The 19,214-nt window shown below is 35.0% G+C and overlaps 1 protein-coding gene across 10 annotated transcripts in view; it reads right to left on the bottom strand.

The window, feature by feature from the left end:
* The window catches only part of LOC128864549 (nuclear receptor coactivator 3), a 128,875-nt gene that overhangs the window by 24,910 nt on the left and 84,751 nt on the right, over nt 1-19,214 (bottom strand). For 6 of the 10 annotated variants that reach the window (XM_054104264.1, XM_054104263.1, XM_054104259.1 and 3 more), the window contains one exon: nt 2,660-3,542. In XM_054104264.1, coding sequence (XP_053960239.1) covers nt 2,660-3,542 — 883 coding nt within the window. Of the gene's footprint in view, nt 1-2,659; nt 3,543-9,308; nt 9,710-19,214 lie in introns of those variants that run through there. The other 4 variants (XM_054104266.1, XM_054104267.1, XM_054104258.1 and 1 more) reach the window with 3 other exon arrangements.

The following is a 19,214-nucleotide window of genomic DNA, read 5'->3' as shown; positions in this document are numbered from 1 at the left end:
TATAGTCCTGATCCAGGGGCCGTGGGTGGGCAGTGACGGTGTTTCTGGGCTCAGGACGAAAATCCATAAACTGATGATGAATAGTGGGGCAGGTAAACCAAGTGATAGGATGGTTAATACACCACTTAGAACACTCCCTACCAAGGAAATCTCCCATTGGTGAATACCTCAGCTTTCTAAGCTTAGGAGATTTACCCAACGCCTATTTATAGGTCTGGAAGAATTAAGTCTCCCCTAAGATGGGCACTGTATAAGATACACTAGGAATCTATAAGTCTGAAATTAGGATGAGTTCTCTCGGAAAGTTCCATGCCCTTGAGGTACTTGAGAGATGAGTCGGGATGTTAAGCGATGAGCGGAGAGGAGTAACACCAGCTAGGGAAGCGCGCCAATCCTTTTTTACAACTATAGCTGCTTGACGCATAAGCACCGCCTGGCTTAGGCCATTGCCTTTTTTGGGCGTCTTGGCTTTCATTTCCTTGCTACATCTTGATCTTAGCCACATGATTAACTTCTTCAGCAGCATGAAGTGATTAACACAACCATAACTCAGTCATCGTTCGGTACGCTAGTAATCAAATATAATTTAAATAGGAACTGCATTATAAATTATAAGGCCTCTTCTTTTCGCCAAGTGTTAGCAAGGGGCGAATATATGAAGCAACTGGTATAAATGAACATATCTTGGCAATACTGGAATAGTGCTGCCTTAAATTCATTTTTTTTTTTTGTCAAAAAGTGAGTTATGAGGTGTAACCATACTCTTCCTCGATAACTTTGTTGTTCCTTTCACACGCAAATTTTTCGTCAAGTGAGCCGAGCAGAAAGATGTATCGAATAGAAGAGCTCTATACTTAACATACCTTACCTAATAATTAATACGAAAACCAAGATTTATAAAATCAGAAAAAATTTCATAAATATCTCATATATTTATATACCCCGTAGCAAAATTATAATAATTAATACGAAAACTAAGATTTATAAAATCAGAAAAAATGTCATAAATATCTCATATATTTATATACCCCGTTGCAAAATTATAAAGCTCGACATATTGAGAAGTTTTGCATATATTTATATATTTATTAATTATTTCTACATAGATATAAATATAGTTCATTCTATAACAAAGGCTATAATAATCCAATTTTCAAACCTTGTGCAAGATTTATAAAAATTCGACGAATTTCAAATTTTTTAACCAAAATCTTAAAGCAAATTTTTTGGATTTTTGATAATTTCCTTCCTTGACGATGTTGCGCATTTTCTAAATATGTAAAAATAAAAAATAGTTTAAAAAAACTAAAAAACACGCTTTTATTGCTAATCGAACTAAAAAGTAGAAAATAAATTTTAATGACAAAGAGACCTATAATGAAGTAATAGCAAATCGAACGATCAGTCATAGTCAACTACCTCAGAACAGAATTATAACAAAAATTAAGATACAAATAGAGTAATTCAAATTAGGGTTAAAAGCGTGGGATGCTTGATATAGTAAATTTTACAATCATTCTATTGGCAACTACCTATGTACAGAGGGTTATGAAAGTGAAGCAAAATGCATCCCACGCTTTTAACTCTAATTTGAATTACTCTATTTGTATCTTAATTTTTGTTATAATTCTGTTCTGAGGTAGTTGACTATGACTGATCGTTCGATTTGCTATTACTTCATTATAGGTCTCTTTGTCATTAAAATTTATTTTCTACTTTTTAGTTCGATTAGCAATAAAAGCGTGTTTTTTAGTTTTTTTAAACTATTTTTTATTTTCTACTCTTTAATTCGATTAGCAAAAAAGCGTGTCTTTTAGTTTCTTTAAACTATTTTTTGTTTATTATGAATGGAAATTATTGTTATCATTGCAGTCAGTGAATAAATGATTCGATATATTCGTGTTATATTTAATTCCTTTCTTATCGACTGTGAGTCTAAAGCTATGCAGTTATCGGCCGTGATAAAGAAGTAATCGGGATGAAGAACTTATTTCGTGGAGGGAGCCTGAGAAACTGATTTACAAGAATAAATAAAGATTTTTCATTTTACAACCAAATTCACCTTAAAAAAAAGAAAATATTAATCCTGGCAATCCTAATAAGGATAATGGAAAACTTTTATCAAATTATTGCATTGTCATCGGTCCTTGATAGGTGTGCAAAATTTCAAGTCGATCAGATTTTTAGAAGCCAGTGAAAATTAAGCTCAAAGATTCCGTTACATGCATACATACATACATACATGCATACATACATACATACATGCATACATACATACATACATACAACCCGACCTAATAAAAGTGTGTTAAAAAGATTCAAAGATTCAAATTCACCTTACTTTTTGCCCACAGGTAAAAACAGAAAATATTAATCCTGGCAATCCCAATAAGGATAATGGAAAACTTTTATCAAATTATTGCATTGTCATCGGTCCTTGATAGGTGTGCAAAATTTCAAGTCGATCAGATGTTTAGAAGCCAGTGAAAATTAAGCTCAAAGATTCCGTTACATACATACATACATACATACATACATACAACCCGACCTAATAAAAGTGTGTTAACAACGTGCATTCGCCAATATGTAGAGTTTTTATAACTTTGCAACGATGTATGTATGTATGTGTATGTACTATGGTTTTCAAAATTTCACTCACCAAATTTGCTTTAGGATCGGTTTTTCTTCTGATTTTTCGCGTCGGCGTCGCTGGATTGTTTGAGATCGGCGATGCCACCGCATTCATAGTGATGGAGTTTTGCAGCGCGGCGGCTAAATTGGCAGCTGCGACAGCTTTCTGTCGCAAAATTAGATTATAATTTATGCTATTGCTGATTTTGCTATGGTTATTCAGTAATAAATTGTTATTGTTGTTGAGGCTAATATTGAGGTTGTTTTTGTTATGCAGCAATAAATGGTTGTGCTGTTGTAATTGCTGTTGTTCTTGTTGTTGCAGCGTTAGTGTTTGGTTTCCACCGTCCGCTGTGCTGTTGTCGTTATTGGCTTTGGGTTGATGGAGTTTTGCGGTTGTTGTTTGTGCCGTAATACTACCGCTGCCAGCACCAGTCGAGGCTGTTGCCGATAGCAGTAAACCGGCAACGCCCCCAACTCCGCCAGTACCGGTGCTGATGAGGGAGGCACCGTTCGGTATCGAAGGTGCTAGGCCCACCAATGGGGCTGTTACCACGCTCCCACTGCCACTGCCCGCTGTTGAAGCAGTAACGGCAGCTGTTGCAGCGGCCGGTGATGAGAGCGGCAGCTTGTAGATGAGGCTACCTGTGACTGTGGTTGTTGTTGTTGTCCTTGCTGAGCAGACGACAGTGATAGTCGATGAATTGGCAGTTGTTGCTGTACTATTGTTATTAAAGAGCACACTGTTCGAGTAAATGTTGCTGTCAATATTAATGGATGCAGTCGTAGTCGAGGAAGTTGTTGACAACAATAATTGGTTGCCTTTGCTGCTGGCAATGATGTTAATGCTGCTGTTGTTGTTGGTGGTGGTGTTTGGTTCCCAAGGATCTGATATCTCACATGGGCCAAGCCTGCAAAGGATAAAATAGAAGAGTCGTATTAGCTATGGTTTTAGACTATTTATCCACATAAATTATAGTTAATAATTTTTTTTTTGCGATTTTTAAATCTATTAAAAAGTTTTTGCATTTATACGAATTTTTCTCGCAAGGAAATTTGTAAAGTACGCCTAATGTAACAAAATAATAATTATAAAAAACCCTTTCGGGTAAAATATGAGTTTTGCCATTGCCCACCGAGGGATGATTGGGAATTATTTTACCACTGATTACCAAGCGCGATCGAATGGTTTATGCATGACTGTCATTCAGTTGGATCCGGGCTTGAAACCTAATGTGGACATGAAACATCAAATTATAGAAGAAGTTTTTTTTCTAACGGCGTTCGCCTCTCGGCATGCAATAGTAAACCTCCGGTGCATATCTGTTATGAAAAATCGTTTCGTAAAAACGATTTAACTTTCGGAGCCGGCATGAAACTGTTGGAACACCCATTTGTAAGACAATATCAGGACACGCACAAGAAAGAAACACCTAATAAAGTATTTACGTGCCAATTCCACACATACATATGTGAGCCATACTACATATTTTTATGTGTAAACACTAAGGATAATGTAATACAGGCTTAACCATCCGAAGCAGAATTATGAGAGTAAGTTTTAATCATACGTCATTTGGGGAGTTGGCAGCAGAATTGTGCCCCTCATTTTACAAGTATTTTTACGCTCTTCCAATCAGTCGTCGATCAGAAGACAACGAGGTAACATGATTTTTATTTTTTTCTTATATAACCAACATAATCTCAGTTTCCCCGGCCACTGTTGTAAACAAACAGCTATCACAACCCCTGTTACGTCAACAATGAGCTGATTCCTTCGCATTCGCTGAGGGCCGAGTAACGGTTTGATGTTGTCAGACGTTTGCATCCGCTACATCGTGTAAAAACAATGTATGGTGCTGGCACCTGCCGATTACAAATCAATTTAGATGGTATCCATGCAAAGAGACGCATTACAAATCAAATGAATACAAATATTTGCATAATGAAATTTTAAACAAAATTTGTGTAAGAGTCTATAAGTATATGTAGTCATTCGAAATCTCGCCTATGACGCTCTTCCCTCTGTATTCTTTCGGCCCTCTTAACGAATAATTCATTATCTTATCGCAAGTACGCTGTCACCCGATAACGAACCCAGCTGATCAACTGTGCCGCTGATAATTTCTTCCATGTACGCGATGATTTCAAAAAAATGTATAGTACGAGTATTTTACTCAATTCATTTCCTTTTGTTTTGTGTTGTTAAATAAAATGAAAGATACTACATTGAATTGATTTAAATTTCACCCATTTTTCATTCGTGCATATTTCACTTATTTTGCACTTATCGCATGGATTGTAGTTCTTTGCCTAATAATTTTGAATATTTACACACAAGCCAGTGCAATTGAAATAAATACGAGTGAAATACTTAAAGTCAATTAAAGATTTATCCTTTATTCTTACTAAAAATACCAGCTAAAGCCTGCAACACGTTTTTGTACACAACGGCATTAGGATATCAGTGGAGAAGTATTATCATATTAGCGGCAACAACTAAAATCAGCAGCTACTATTGACGATAAATATCTTAAGCATATACGTAAGTATGTATGTATGCCTATGCACATACGCACGCACGAACGTTATACCAAAAACGATGCCAGTAGGTCAGAGTCGACTTAAATGGCAAAGCCGTCAACTGCAATGTCTACAACTACAACAAATATACAGCTACCAACAAATACTTAGTGGATGAGGTCTGACGTACACACTTATATGTATACACGTGAACACACCTCTATACTGCGCATGCAACTTGCATTTGATAAAGTAGAAATATTTCTTTACTGCGCTTTGTGTTACTTATGCCTTGTACTCCTACATACATAGTTAGAGGTTTGTTTTGAACGGGCAAAACGCAGTTATCGAAATCGTAAGTGCACGTAACGAATGTACGTCTGACGGAATGTAGTTGTGCATTTGAAAATGGTAGTTTTTATTGTGGCTACATTTAACCATGTAGTGTCGGGAGGACTACTTATGTAATCCCATCAAGTAAAATTATAAGATCTTAATAAGGAACTTTTGCTTTTTGTTGTTTTCCCTAAGATTAGAGAACAACCGAACAACGATTCTTAAGGCCGAATCGATCGGAACTTTGGCCTAGCACTTTAAAGGACTCAAGTAATAAAAACTGAACAATTATCGAATCTAGCTAGATTGAGGAGCAAATGATATTTCAAAGCGGTTAAAAAAATGGGTTATGATACCAGTATTCAAAAAATGCTACAAAAACGTATTTCTCTCCGACACTTAATTTTTTCATAATAAAAAATATATGGATACAGATATTAAAAAAAACTATTTTTTGGTTTTGAAATGGAATACATAGATCGCGGGATCGATCGTATCATATTTAGGTGCGCGACTACTGCCGCGTTAATGGTATACAAAATATTGAAAAGAAACAGTAAAGGGAAACAGCTGAATATACTGATACTGATAATGATGCAAATGCTCTTACATACATTTGTACATGTACAAAAATATATGGGAGTACATTTTTACCTAACTTTTTTAGAATTCTTAATTTTGTGTACTAGTACTTCAATTGCTTAAGGGGGGCCTCTACTGTAAAACTTAAAAAAAATCGATTTTTTACTTTTTGTTGAAACATACTCAGAAACAACTCCAGAATGTTCCATGAAAATCTTAAAAAGAAATCTTGAATAGTTTTCAAGTTATAAAATTTTTAGCAAAGCAGGTATAAACTGAGCGCTCGAGCGGTTTACGGTCATATGCGCTTGATAATGCGCTTGTTTAAGCGTGTTTTTCTCGAAACCACGTTTTCAAAATTGCCCACATCACAGCTCCGTGAAAAATTAACATATCAAGCTCAAACTTTGATAGTATATTTTTAACAATATTTACTAGTTTTTAAAGCTATGGTGGGAAAAAATTTATTATTTATAACCCCTTTTTTAATAACAAAATGACAACAAAAAAATGTCGATTTTTTAAAAAACTTCAAAAATTTTACAAAAAAATTTTTTTTTGCAAGTAATAGGCTTAACAACTAAAAATAATGATATATAATAAAAAAAATTGTTTTTTTTCATTTCAGATTTTTTTTAAATGCGCGACAGTGTGGGCAGATTTCAAAAGGCGTTTCGGGGGAGCGGCTGTACAGCTGCCATTTTGAAATGAAAATAAATTTAAAAATTTTTTTTGTACACTCAAGACCTGTGTTTATGTAACCCTAAACTTTTTTTTACTAATTAAATTAATACAAGTATGAAAACAAAATCCATGAAAATTTGATTTTTACAGTAGAATCCCCCCTTAAACGATGTTTAGTTATTAGAGCCTCGTCATTGGATATATATATGTACATGTGTATGTATATACGAGAATATTACAGTTGCGGGCACCAACAAATTACACTTGCGTTGCTTCTCTACCTGCAAATATTATGATATGTGAAACAGCTTGATAAAGCAAACTTCTCTCTTCTTGATCGAATGCAGCATTGCATAGTTCAGTTTTTCCTTTTTAATTTCACTAATCTTTTTTATCAAATAGGCTTTTTTTGGGGCTAAGTAAGAATCGAAATTTCAATTAAAACATTTTTTCTTTGTATTTTATAATCTTATTTACCTCCACATTGAAACCTTCAAGAGAATGTTTGAAAGTGATCAATATTTTCTACATAAAGCTGTCAATGCGAAAAACAGGTTCGTTTCGAGGCAGCTGGGAGAATCTAAAAAGAAATATTAGAGAAGCCGGAAATTTCGTAGATCTGGAATTCGAAACCTACTCTAGACATTTTTCCAAATAGAAGTCACTCCACGGCGGGCAATGTCAAACCTCCGAGTGTATTTCTGCCATGAAAAATCCTCATAAAAAAGCATCTACTGTTCGGAGGTAACATAATACTGGAGCTCTCCCAACTTATGGACGCACACCACAAATTGGGGAATGAGTGTATTTAATTAAAAAAATAAACAAGAGAGATCCTTTAAATTTATTCCCAAGTAATTCATAATTAATGCTAACTTGATTTGTTTTCTTTGAAACTTAAAATATCTCTGTAAATTTTACCACGAAAATTGCACTAAGAATTATAAGGTTTGCCCTTGATGTGTTAGAATCAAATCATTAAATAAATAAATAAATATAGTAAAATATATGTCCATAGTAACTTGTATATTTGTTATAAGCAATTTCACATTGATTTTCATTGGGCTCTGTAGCTTGAGCAAAGCTAGCATACGTTTCATCAAATTACTTTATAACGAATTCCTTCAAAAATTTATACAAAAATCTTTACTTCGCTTGCATTGAAACTTGTATAATCTGTAGCTGAAGCAATATTGACGAAAAAGTTGAAGAAAACCCGAAAGTTTTTAACAAATGATCGAAACCGAAACATTTTGTAATGTGAAAAGTATTCCAAAAATAACCGTTTATAGTAAATTTTAACGTAACGACAATGTCTAAAATTATATCCCACTTGGCATTGACTGTTTTCGTTGTTCAGGGTAGATTCATGTTTTTTTACGTTTGCTACACCGTATAATAAAGTTTTCACTTTTGATATTTAATTTAGATTTATTATCGAAACTCTTATGCCTTCAGTAATTTCTAGCCTCGCATTACTCAATTGAACAACCGAATTAAACGTCATTTATTGATAAAAAGTGATCCATCCTCAACCGAGACCATCAAAATTATCTTCTACAAATTACTTACAAATTAAGTCTCCAAATCCAATATTTTATATTCAGATATGTACATATATTTCATCTAACTACTGAAGTTGCATACAACTTAAACTCCACCATGTCTATATACTTACACATACATAAGTATGTATGCATTAGTAAGTTGAATCACATTTGGCAATCAACCTACAGTTACGTGACAGGCCACAACTTTTCCTATCTTCTTCTTGATTTCCACGATAACCTCTTAAGTGATTTTGGCCGCGTCTAACAAAGCGCGCCAGTCGTTTCTTTCTGGTGCTAACCGGCACCAGTTAAACACAGCAAGTGAAACCAAGTCGTTCTCCACCTAATCTTTACAACGCAGACGATGCCTTCATCTTCCTCTGCAACCACCAGGTGGTACCGCATCCGATACTTTAAGAGTCGGAGCCTTTGTTCCCATTCGAACGACATGACACAGCAAACGAAGCCGCTGGATCTTTATTCGCTGGGCAATGTCTATGGCGTGGTAGAGCACATGCAGCTGTCTACTTACTCCAAAATAGCACTTCTTGACAAAAGAGATTCTCCGTTGGATTTCAACGCTGGCATTGTTATCGATGCTAATGTTTGTGCCTCGATAAACGAAGTCTTTTACAACCTCGAAATCATAACTGTCAACAGTGGCATGTGTGCCGACATGCGAGTGCGCCGACTGTTTGTTTGATGACAGAAGGTACTTCGTTTTGTCCTCGTTCACCACCAGACCCATTCGCGGTTGTTAATATTATCGGCATACACCAACAATTGTACGTTCGTAAAAAATGGTGCATCAGAGATTAAGTTCTGCGGCTAACACGGTCTTTTCCAGCATCACGTTAAAGAAGTCACACGACAGAGTCACCCTGTCTGAAACGTCATTTGGCATCCAACGGCTCGAAAAGGTGCTTCCCAATTCTGGCGGCGCTGCTGCTATTGAGCAGCGTCATTTTGACTACGATGAACTCAATTTTCATATTGGCGTACCTCACTTTAAATAACCAAGCTTTAAATATCATCTGGCCAAATTTCGATTAGAACTATTGGCTATCTACCATTATGACAGTAATAACAAGAGTCATCACTTTTCTAAAGTAAACAACAATATAATTATCATACGGATTTCACATGAATTGCCTTATATGTAGCTGCTCAACTACACCTCACATACTAAACCCCTTCCTTTAGAGAAATAAATATATATGTACATATATACGTATAAAATATGTATTGTATATAAACACAATACCCGTATTCCAATCATGTCAACAACTGTAAAATTTGCTCAAATCGGCTGTTATTAATGCAGATTTTCATTGTAAGCTCGCGCCTCTCAACTTTTATAATATGTGTAAGTATGTAATAAATATATACATTAGGGTGACTGAGTAGAAAAATTATAGCAGCGTGTCTCCTAAAATGTTACACATACAATGTTAATCATCCAATTTTGCTTTCTTTTAACTTTTTTCATAAATAAATAAAAATGGTTTTGGGTGATGGAAATATTTATTTTGGTTTTTATACGTTCCATTGCTGTGACTGTTTGTACACTGCAGCTGTCTAGTTCAAAAGTGCCAGATATGATTGGTATACGACGCCATTTGCAAAAATTATAAATCTTCTGATTTAATTCATTTTCCCCCGCCTTGGGTGTTATTGGTTTCCCATGTTCCACTACGGATTAGCCTATATAAAAACCAGATTTTTATTTTATATTTTATGTTTATATGAGCTTACATATTTCAGTGAACATATGAGGGACATACTATACAATTTACTGCAATGTGTTACGCACTTATAGAGGTATTTTTAAATTAAATTTTGAACATGAATTTGAAAATATGTAATTACAGAAGTGACTTTTTAAGAAACTGCTTGACACGGCTCTTCGCTAAACATTTCGAAATGAAACCAAACTACGAGGTCGCCAAACAACTATCATGAGAGTCATTAGAAGTGAGTGTAGACTCAAATGCAAATGGCGTCGAATTGAAATGATTGCACACTTGGGATCAGTATAATACAATAATACAAATTTCTGTACAAATATTTTGATTTTCATGTTTACTTCTCTTAATTTTGCCACAAACAACTGTTGATTCAATTTCACACTTTCCTTGTAGATTGGCATACCATTTCTCTCAATGTTCCGGATTTTGTTGATAAATTCTTACAGACAAATTTTTTTCAACCAATTTATCAATTTGTATCGAATCGATTAGAAAGGCTTAAGGAAAGGAGTGTGGCACCACCTTAAGACGCGAAATTTGCGTAAGTCATTATTTTAAAAACATGTCACATGTTTAGGTGCTCTATCGTAGACCCGTGTGTCTTAGAGATTGAACACTCGGTGCCTGAATTTTTGGAGTATTTTTTATTTAGAATTCTTACAGAAAGTACTATGCGGGCGCGCCTATCCAAATAAAGAAATTTTTCATACGTCCGGTCACCCTAATACACATACATGTAAAACTTATGTGCGAGTATGTATACTTGTGACTCTCGGGATGTACACATTAGCCGCTCACCCAAGCTACTTGTCAGTGTAGTATGCATAACGATGTCGTCTGGGCCGTTTGCTGCAACAGTTGTTGAATAGAGCTGGCAGCACCGGCCTGCACTTGCTGCACAGAGAAGCAGTTTTGTGAGAGTACATATCTACAAATGTATGTGCGTACAAGCTTACTGATTATAGCAGCGCAACGTTGTTGAGCGCCGACGTCGCCGCTTCAGATTAAAGTGGGTCATGGATGAAGGAAAAAGCGTAAGCAAAGTGGGTCATGAATTTTGTTTCACTCACGTTCAAGTGTAATTCGATTTTATTTTTTGCAAACACTAATTCTTGCTATTGTTGTTTCTTTATATGCTGCATTGCTTATTTTTGCTACATAAATTTTAAAATTATTTTACACTAAACATGTTAATGAAATTTGCTTGTTGTTTAACTCTTAATCATTTAATGCAATTTAACTTTGTTACGCACAGGCGGCAACACGTCAAAACGTTAAACAAATGTACAACCAGGCAATCAATCATCTCATTTACAAAATTATTTCAGTTAGCAATTCTTCCTCATTCTACATCCACACCTTTGAGCGAAGTAGTTTAGTAACTAAAAGGCTTTAGATTTCGCATTTCTGTATATATTTGCATGCATGCATATGCACATTTTTAACATAGGTATGTAAATTGTATAGAGCCTATATGCAAATATATCTATACCTATATACATATATGTATGTAAATGGCGCTTACATCCTTTTTTCATGGCAGCAATACATTCGAAGAGTTGACATTGCCTGCCGAGAAGCGACCGCTATTAGAAAAAAAGTGTCTATGCTTGATGTTTCATGGCAGAGCTTATGCATTGGGTAAATATATATGTATATATACATATGATGTAGATTGATATTTTGCGAAACCAGTAATTAATTAAAATTCAAATAAGTTGTGGTGTAATGCAAATTTGTAAAATATATACATACACATTCTTGTGTTTTCAAGTGCCAAAATTAAAATGACATTGAAATATTCAATAACAAAACTAAAAAATAAATAGGTAGGAGATAAGAGCAAAGCACAAATTTAAAATATATGTATATATGTGCATATGTACTCGTACATATACATATACTCAAAAATATAATATATTCGATTCATGAGAAAGAAAGTGAAAATAACGAATCGACAGACCAACTATGATATGAACAATATAAGTTGACCATTTCTATATAAATACATGTATACATATATAAATATATATGTACATGCACACAGGTGGGTTTTTGAAGAGCGATGACGGCTGTGGCTGTGAAAACGTTAACGATATTTGAGCAACAATGGCAATTACAGAAGGGAAATAAAGTACATAATAAGAGAAATTTTGCGTGAAAAGTGAAACTGAATTGACGAGAATGAAATAATGCAGTATTTGAAGTAAAATCGATGCGTATTTGACGTATATAATATAAGCAAAAAGAACTCAAAAAATGGATTAGAATACAATTTTTTAGATTAATCAATGCTCCTGCCAATGCGCAACCTCGAATCAAGAACAAAGATTATTTCTTGTTTTTATTTAATTACTTTTGAAGGTGTAATGCAAACGAGAAAAAAAATTAATTCAGCAACGAAATCATAACAGGAAGCACAACAATTTAAAAGCCAGCAGTTATCAGACTACATTCATATTTAGGTTTTAATATGTTTAGGTTTAATGGTATAAAAAATCGTAATCAATGTTGCTATTCATTACTTCGATGTTCTCTTCATTGAAATCAGCTGTGGTCACCAAATGCTCGGGTATGGTTTTCACATGTTAAAACCTCAAGCTAATTCGAATACAAATTCTAAAAATATATGCACTTCGATTTTAAAATTGTGTCAAATTTACCCAAACAACGCTTGACAATTAAAAGACATCAAAAATAACTCAAAACTCACATGTAAATAAGCCAGTTTATCCAAGTTTGCAGTTATCGTCTGCAGCTTTTTTAACCATACTGCAGATGTATTGTGTACTTATGAATATAAAATGTAGGCAGTCGGCTTCTTTCTGTTTAAACGAAAAAATGTGTCAGAAAATAATTATAATGCCTTTGTGCTGCAAATTGGATCACTTTAAGCTTGAACGTTTCGAAATATAAGATATATCATACTTTCAAAGTAGCTCCGGTGCTACCCACTTAAGGTTAAATTTATTTGTGAGGTGCCATTAAAAATCGATGTTTTACCAATAATCCAGAAGCAATTTAAGATCCTAAACCCAATATTGTTCACTACTACGGAAATTGGGCCAAAACTATCAGAAATTTTTGGTTCGGTCGAACGGACTACTGTCCATTTCGACATTAATTAAAGTCTTCACTCTTTCTAACAAAGCAAAAATCATTACACAAAATTTTACGTTTTTAAAAAGAAACAAAAAATTTTACGAGCGCTCCATACTATGACTCAACAAAATTCAAATACATAATAAAGTAGTAGTGAATACCAGATACGCAAACTTATTATAAGTGTATCCGCAATTTCTATTATCTTTATTGATATAAAATACAGAAGGCAGTGGTTCCCCCGTTGAAAATAACGGTTTGCACTTCGAAAATGTCACTTTATTGCCTTATGCATTGTATTTAAAACTAAGCTTAGGTGCGTGTTTCCGCCAGTAAACATTAAATTTGGCATACGATATTTAATCCCGTACTTATTTCTATATACTTATCTTCACAAAGCCCACTATCTTAGTTATGCCCTCACGACTTAATGGATGTAAATACAAAAAAGAAACAACAAAACTACAAAAGCCATATAGTGTATAACAAGACATATATTCAAAATAATGACACGATATCTACTTGAAAACTGTTGACACATCCATTCATTCAACGAAAGGAAACAGTAAGCACAGATGATGAATCTACAATATTAAAAGTACACTACAATCAGCGAGCATTAGTGGCTTGTTCGCCAGTAGAGAAATTCTGGCAAATCAGATCTGATTTCTCGCAAAAGGAAAAATAATAAAAATAGGAAACGAACAGAAACCAGTAAAAACTTCCAGGTTTCACAGTCAGCTTAAATTGTAACCAGTGGTATTTGAACAGCTGTTTTCTCTGCTGGCAAGTATATTTTACGCAGGAACTGTCAGCATCATTTCAGATTCACGAATACAAAGAGAATTTTACTTTTGTTAGAATTATTAAAAGAAAACTCAACAGTGAATTTTATGATACGCAACACTTGGTAGCTAAACATATTTTGCCGTCTTCTATTCGCCATGCTTAAGCGACTGGTGAATAGGTGAAGCAACTGGCAGCACTGGAAACGAGCTGCCAAAAATTATGTTCATAAAGAGAAACTTTTGTTGTTTCAACTTTCCGTTTAATCATATGGCGTTGCCGGTCGCGTTCACACGCGGTGTGGCCGAGCAATTGTTCTGATTTTTAGCCTACAACCAACAATAGCATTGAGAGGAACGAGAACACAAAGTGTGTTTACCGAGTACGAGCAACTCGGAGCGCCCCCTTTCCTCGTCTACCCCCTTCCACAAGAAAGAGGGCATCATTGAATATAGTGAGTTATAATCCAAGGCGAATCGAATACAGAATCGATCTCAGAAGGTAACGCCTTCCGGAATCAGTTACTTTATTTTTGCGATTTTGGCAAGAGTGACTCTTTAATACAAACAAACAAACCAGCAAAAGGAGGAAAAATTTCATGTTTGTGAAAATTTAGTGAATGGCTTGGTAATAGTGCGATTTGTAACATTTAAACCTAAAGAACTAATGAAAACGAAGTGCCGCGTATTAAATTGTGGAAACAAAAATTAATGTAAAGCCTCCAAATGCAGTTTATTTGCGGTTTTATGCGGATGACGCCGTGGCAAGAAAGTGCGAGTGTGTGTGCGTATAATTTCTTGTGTTTGGTAGTTTCTATCGCTTTCGCCTAATCTTCCTCTTCACAAACGAGTTATTTCCCTTCGTCTTCTTTGTATACTCTTGGAGCCTGGCGTCACAGCGAATTTGGAAGGCGCAATCAGTTATTCTATCACTCATGGTTATAACCATACTCGCTAATAGCGAATTTTGCTTGTTAACTTTGTTGTTGCCCAAACATAGCCAGCAGAGAAGTAGCGAACCGTTTACCTCAACACGCTTCAGCTTAATAGTCGCTTTGTACTCCTCTTTGCTTTTGCTTTTTATTTGTTATTTATTTTTAGCAGTATTCATATATACAAGTATATATGTACATATATATACAAGTATATTTATATAGAATTATACTACTGAACAATTCATTTAAGTCAATTATAACGTAGCCCTTTTTCAATTAGTCAATATTAGTGTAGTTTTGTTGGTTAACCTCATTTCTGGTGTACACATACGGAAGTAGATTTGGAAATTAGTATTATGTATTTGAAAATGATAGAAAAAGTTTTTTCTAATAGCGGTCGCCAGACAATGGCAAACCTCCGAGTGTATTTCTGTCATGGAACAACATCAAGACGCACGACACAAACAGGAGGAGCAACCTGGCCAAACACCCAAAGAGGGTGTAAGTGCTAATTATATTACATAAATATGTATAGGTATATATATATATGTATATATATTGATATATATATATCAATACTTTTGAAAATATCATTAAAAGAAATTAAAGCGAGCTGGTTTTCGAGAATCATTTATCTCGCTTTCCTATAAATGGGGATAGTGAAATTTTAATAGTAATATTAATTCTCAAATGCAGGATATAGAAATTCAAATGGTAATCGGTTTAAAATTTCCGACAAAAACGCTACCTACCTACCTTTCCTGCTTTTTATGAATAAATGATTGCCCCCAAAGTAGTACCATAAAAGAAAATGAAAAGAAACGAAATATTTCAACAAAAAATGTGGCCAAAATACTAAAAAATATATTTTTAAAGAGCTGAAGGTAAGCGGGCAGAGAGATGTTGCACATCTATAGATCTTAACAAGCAATTTGCAAAATTAAAAGTTAAGTCTCATTGGGCTAAAATGCACTGTGATCTCTGATGTAGTCTTGTGCATTACCGCGAGCCTGCAATTGGAGGATTCTAAGGAGTTTTAGCACTTCTTCAGGATTCTGTTCCATATGGATTTAGAAAAAATTAATACGTTCTAAAAAGTGTCAATCGACTTGTAGATGGTTCAATTTTGTAGCCGAGTTTCGTTAGTGGAATGGGTCACGAGTGCAATTTATTGTCTTAAAAGTAGCACGTACAAACACTTAAAATCGCCAAGTACAATAGAAATTCAAACTTGAATAACGCACTTCTAATTGTGCAATGAAGAAATTAATAAAATTAATATAATAAAAGTAACAAATGAGCTTGCAATGAAATGCTCGGACGCCAATGCAATCACGTTGAGCATGCGCGAATTGTGTAATTCAAAATTGTATTCGGCCTGCTGTTGCTTTGATGCAACACAACACTCTTCCTATTCGACAATTCAATTATACAGTTTTCATGGGAGGCGCCAACCCCACCAAAAACACAGCAAAACGTTCTTGACCAACCGGACTGGGCAAGGGGTTGAGCTGTCTTAACGCGATCTGACCACAAACTTCTCCGCTGTGTTTCTCGTCTATGATCATGCCCCGAATGTTATTACCTACGAGTACTACGGCAACCGAACTTCATTTTAAATTCAGCCAAGCAGTAATCACGCTAATGGACATCCATACGGCCAGGATTGAATCAAAGGAACCCACTGCTTTGCTGTTCTATTCCATGGGATATTAGTGTATTTTCAAGTGGTCACATTAATTTTATTCTTTCAAAATCGCAATACATCCGAATTTTCTGATCCGTATACCTATAAACTGCTATTTACGGCTCTTGTTCGTTCTCAGTTGGAGTAGGATGTTCTCAACTTAGTGCGGTCAAAAAATATTTCTTAAGCAAACATTACGTTTCCTATGATTTGAGGCCCCTGCGGGAGCAGTCCTTTCACTTTCGATTATTTTCAGTGCTGTTCCTGGTTTCGTCGGATTGCTGTCTTCTCAATTTCTATTATTTTTATGGGGAAAACTTAAAGTATTTTTAAATTTTAAATTCAGTTGCTTAATATTGTATTTATATTGATTGCTAATATTAAATTTTATTTGCTTTTTTTACATTTTTGTCTAGTCTGTAAGGTACTTTTATAAGTATTGTATTGTAAGTTATTGAAATTAAATTAAATTTAATTAAATAAATCGCTGTATGATATATTTGACAAATAAGAAAAATTAAATCCGATAAGAAGGCAAAAATATCGTGGTAACGATATTCTATGATATCTCACATTGCCACATTGCCAAGAACTACATATCACCAATGTAAAATCGCAATAACTGACCATCTTTTTACTTTAACGAACAACCACTGTAAGATATAACTTCGCAATAGCAATGATAGCAACAACAACAATGTAGCTGATGACTAAATTATACAATATATTGTTGACGTCATTGGACGTTGAGTGAGGCTGATGTGTGATTATGTGCGGGTGTGTGGGAAGGACGACTTAATAAATATTTAACCATGATTGCTAATACTCTGCTGGTCTGCCGTTGCTATAATTACCTTACAAGTCATACCATTCACAATTTTGTTCATTGGCCCACTTGCAACGCAAAAGCAGAACAAAAAATAAATCAAACGAGATTGATACCATTTGTATGTATATACGTACACGAGGAAGTAATAAGCTGCCGCTAAATTTACTTTATTGAGTATGAGGACGTTTTGAACGAAGGACCTTAAGAAAGTCGAAGTGAAGCTACTTCAATCCTCGTTTTTTGAAGCGCTATGATACATTTTTTTTTTTTTTTTTTTTTTTTTTTTTTTTTTTTTTGACAGTCACCGACTAACATTCGTTGCGTACGGTCACTACGGTCACTATCTCTTCCGCTGTGTAGTAGTTGTATTCATATTCGTTTACCTACGTAAACACATTAATAAATTAACTTAAATTGCCCGTGTACAGTTGCTTACGCGAGTGATATCCGAGGGTTTAGTGTTATTATATAGGTGTGAAACAATGCCCCTTGGGGCATCCCCACCTAGGGAAAATAGGTTCGCCCTACTTTAACCTGGTGTTCATAGCAAGCGTAAAAAACCCAACAAAACGCGAGAATCATACGCCGAACTACCTCCAATTGTTTTTGCGAAAACAGACGATCCTAAATTTATTGTGATAAAATCAAGTGAAGAAAAAAAACCAATATCCAATTATTCCTGCTTTGCAGTGCACAAAGCTATATTAGCTATCAGCAAGGACATAATTTCCATTTCTGAGTTGCGTGATGGAAGCCTCTTAGTGCTTACTAAGAATAAAAAAATCGCTGAGAAATTCATGTCTTCAAAACTTCTTCCCGGTATATGTTTAATTAATGTAACTTATCAAACAAATTTAAACTGTGTGAAAGGCACCATATTTGCCCCTTTCTTAAACAACCTAACCGATTCAGAAATCGTTGATGGCTTAAAAATGCATGGCGTGATCGCTGCATACAAATTCCAAAAGAAGTCACAAGACACTCTAATTCTAACTGGCGCAATACTTCTATCATTCGACAGCTACTCTCTGCCAGAAAAAATAGACGTCGCCTGGAGGAAAGTTTCTGTTCGTCCATATTATCCAAACCCAATGCGATGTAAGTCATGCCAATTACTTGGTCATACTTTAAAATACTGCAAAAATCCTTCCACCTGCGCCATATGCAGCCTACCACCACATGTAGGGTCCGAATGTTTTAGAACAATGTGCGCAAACTGCGCTGGCGACCACCCATCATTTGCAAGCAACTACCCAAAGTTCGTACAAGCTAAAGAAATACTAAAAATTAAAACAATAAATAAATGCAGTATGCGCGAAGCAGCAAAAAAATATAATGCCTCCACCACCTCTAAACCCTCCGCCTCAACATTTTCTCAAATCATCGCAAGCACTTCTTCTGCAAAAAGCACAATCATGCAAAGCAAAGAATTGACAACTACCAATAATTCGACAACAACCCAGTCTCCTCTTGCCACCGTCTCCATTAATTCCTCCTATCCCACATATTCTCAAATAACCGCAAACACAGCTCCCTCAACCAAAAATTCAATTATACAAACACCTAAAGAATCGATAGCAACACAAAATGCAATATCATCCCATTCTTCTACTTCTATAGCTTCTACTACCTCTTTCATTCCCTTAACACACCCTCCTCTAAAAACCAGCTTCTCAGCTGACTCTATCGCAAAAACAAGTACAAAGAACGATAATCCCCCTTTGTATTCATTTCCAAATTCGAACAATATAAATTCAACAGTTTTCAACATTCTTAATACGAGTACTAAACCAATTTATACTAACAACTATGATTCCGTTTC

Source organism: Anastrepha ludens, chromosome 5, assembly GCF_028408465.1.
Source record: "Anastrepha ludens isolate Willacy chromosome 5, idAnaLude1.1, whole genome shotgun sequence".
NCBI lineage: Eukaryota > Metazoa > Arthropoda > Insecta > Diptera > Tephritidae > Anastrepha > Anastrepha ludens.
This window is presented reverse-complemented; position numbering and strand designations above follow the sequence as displayed.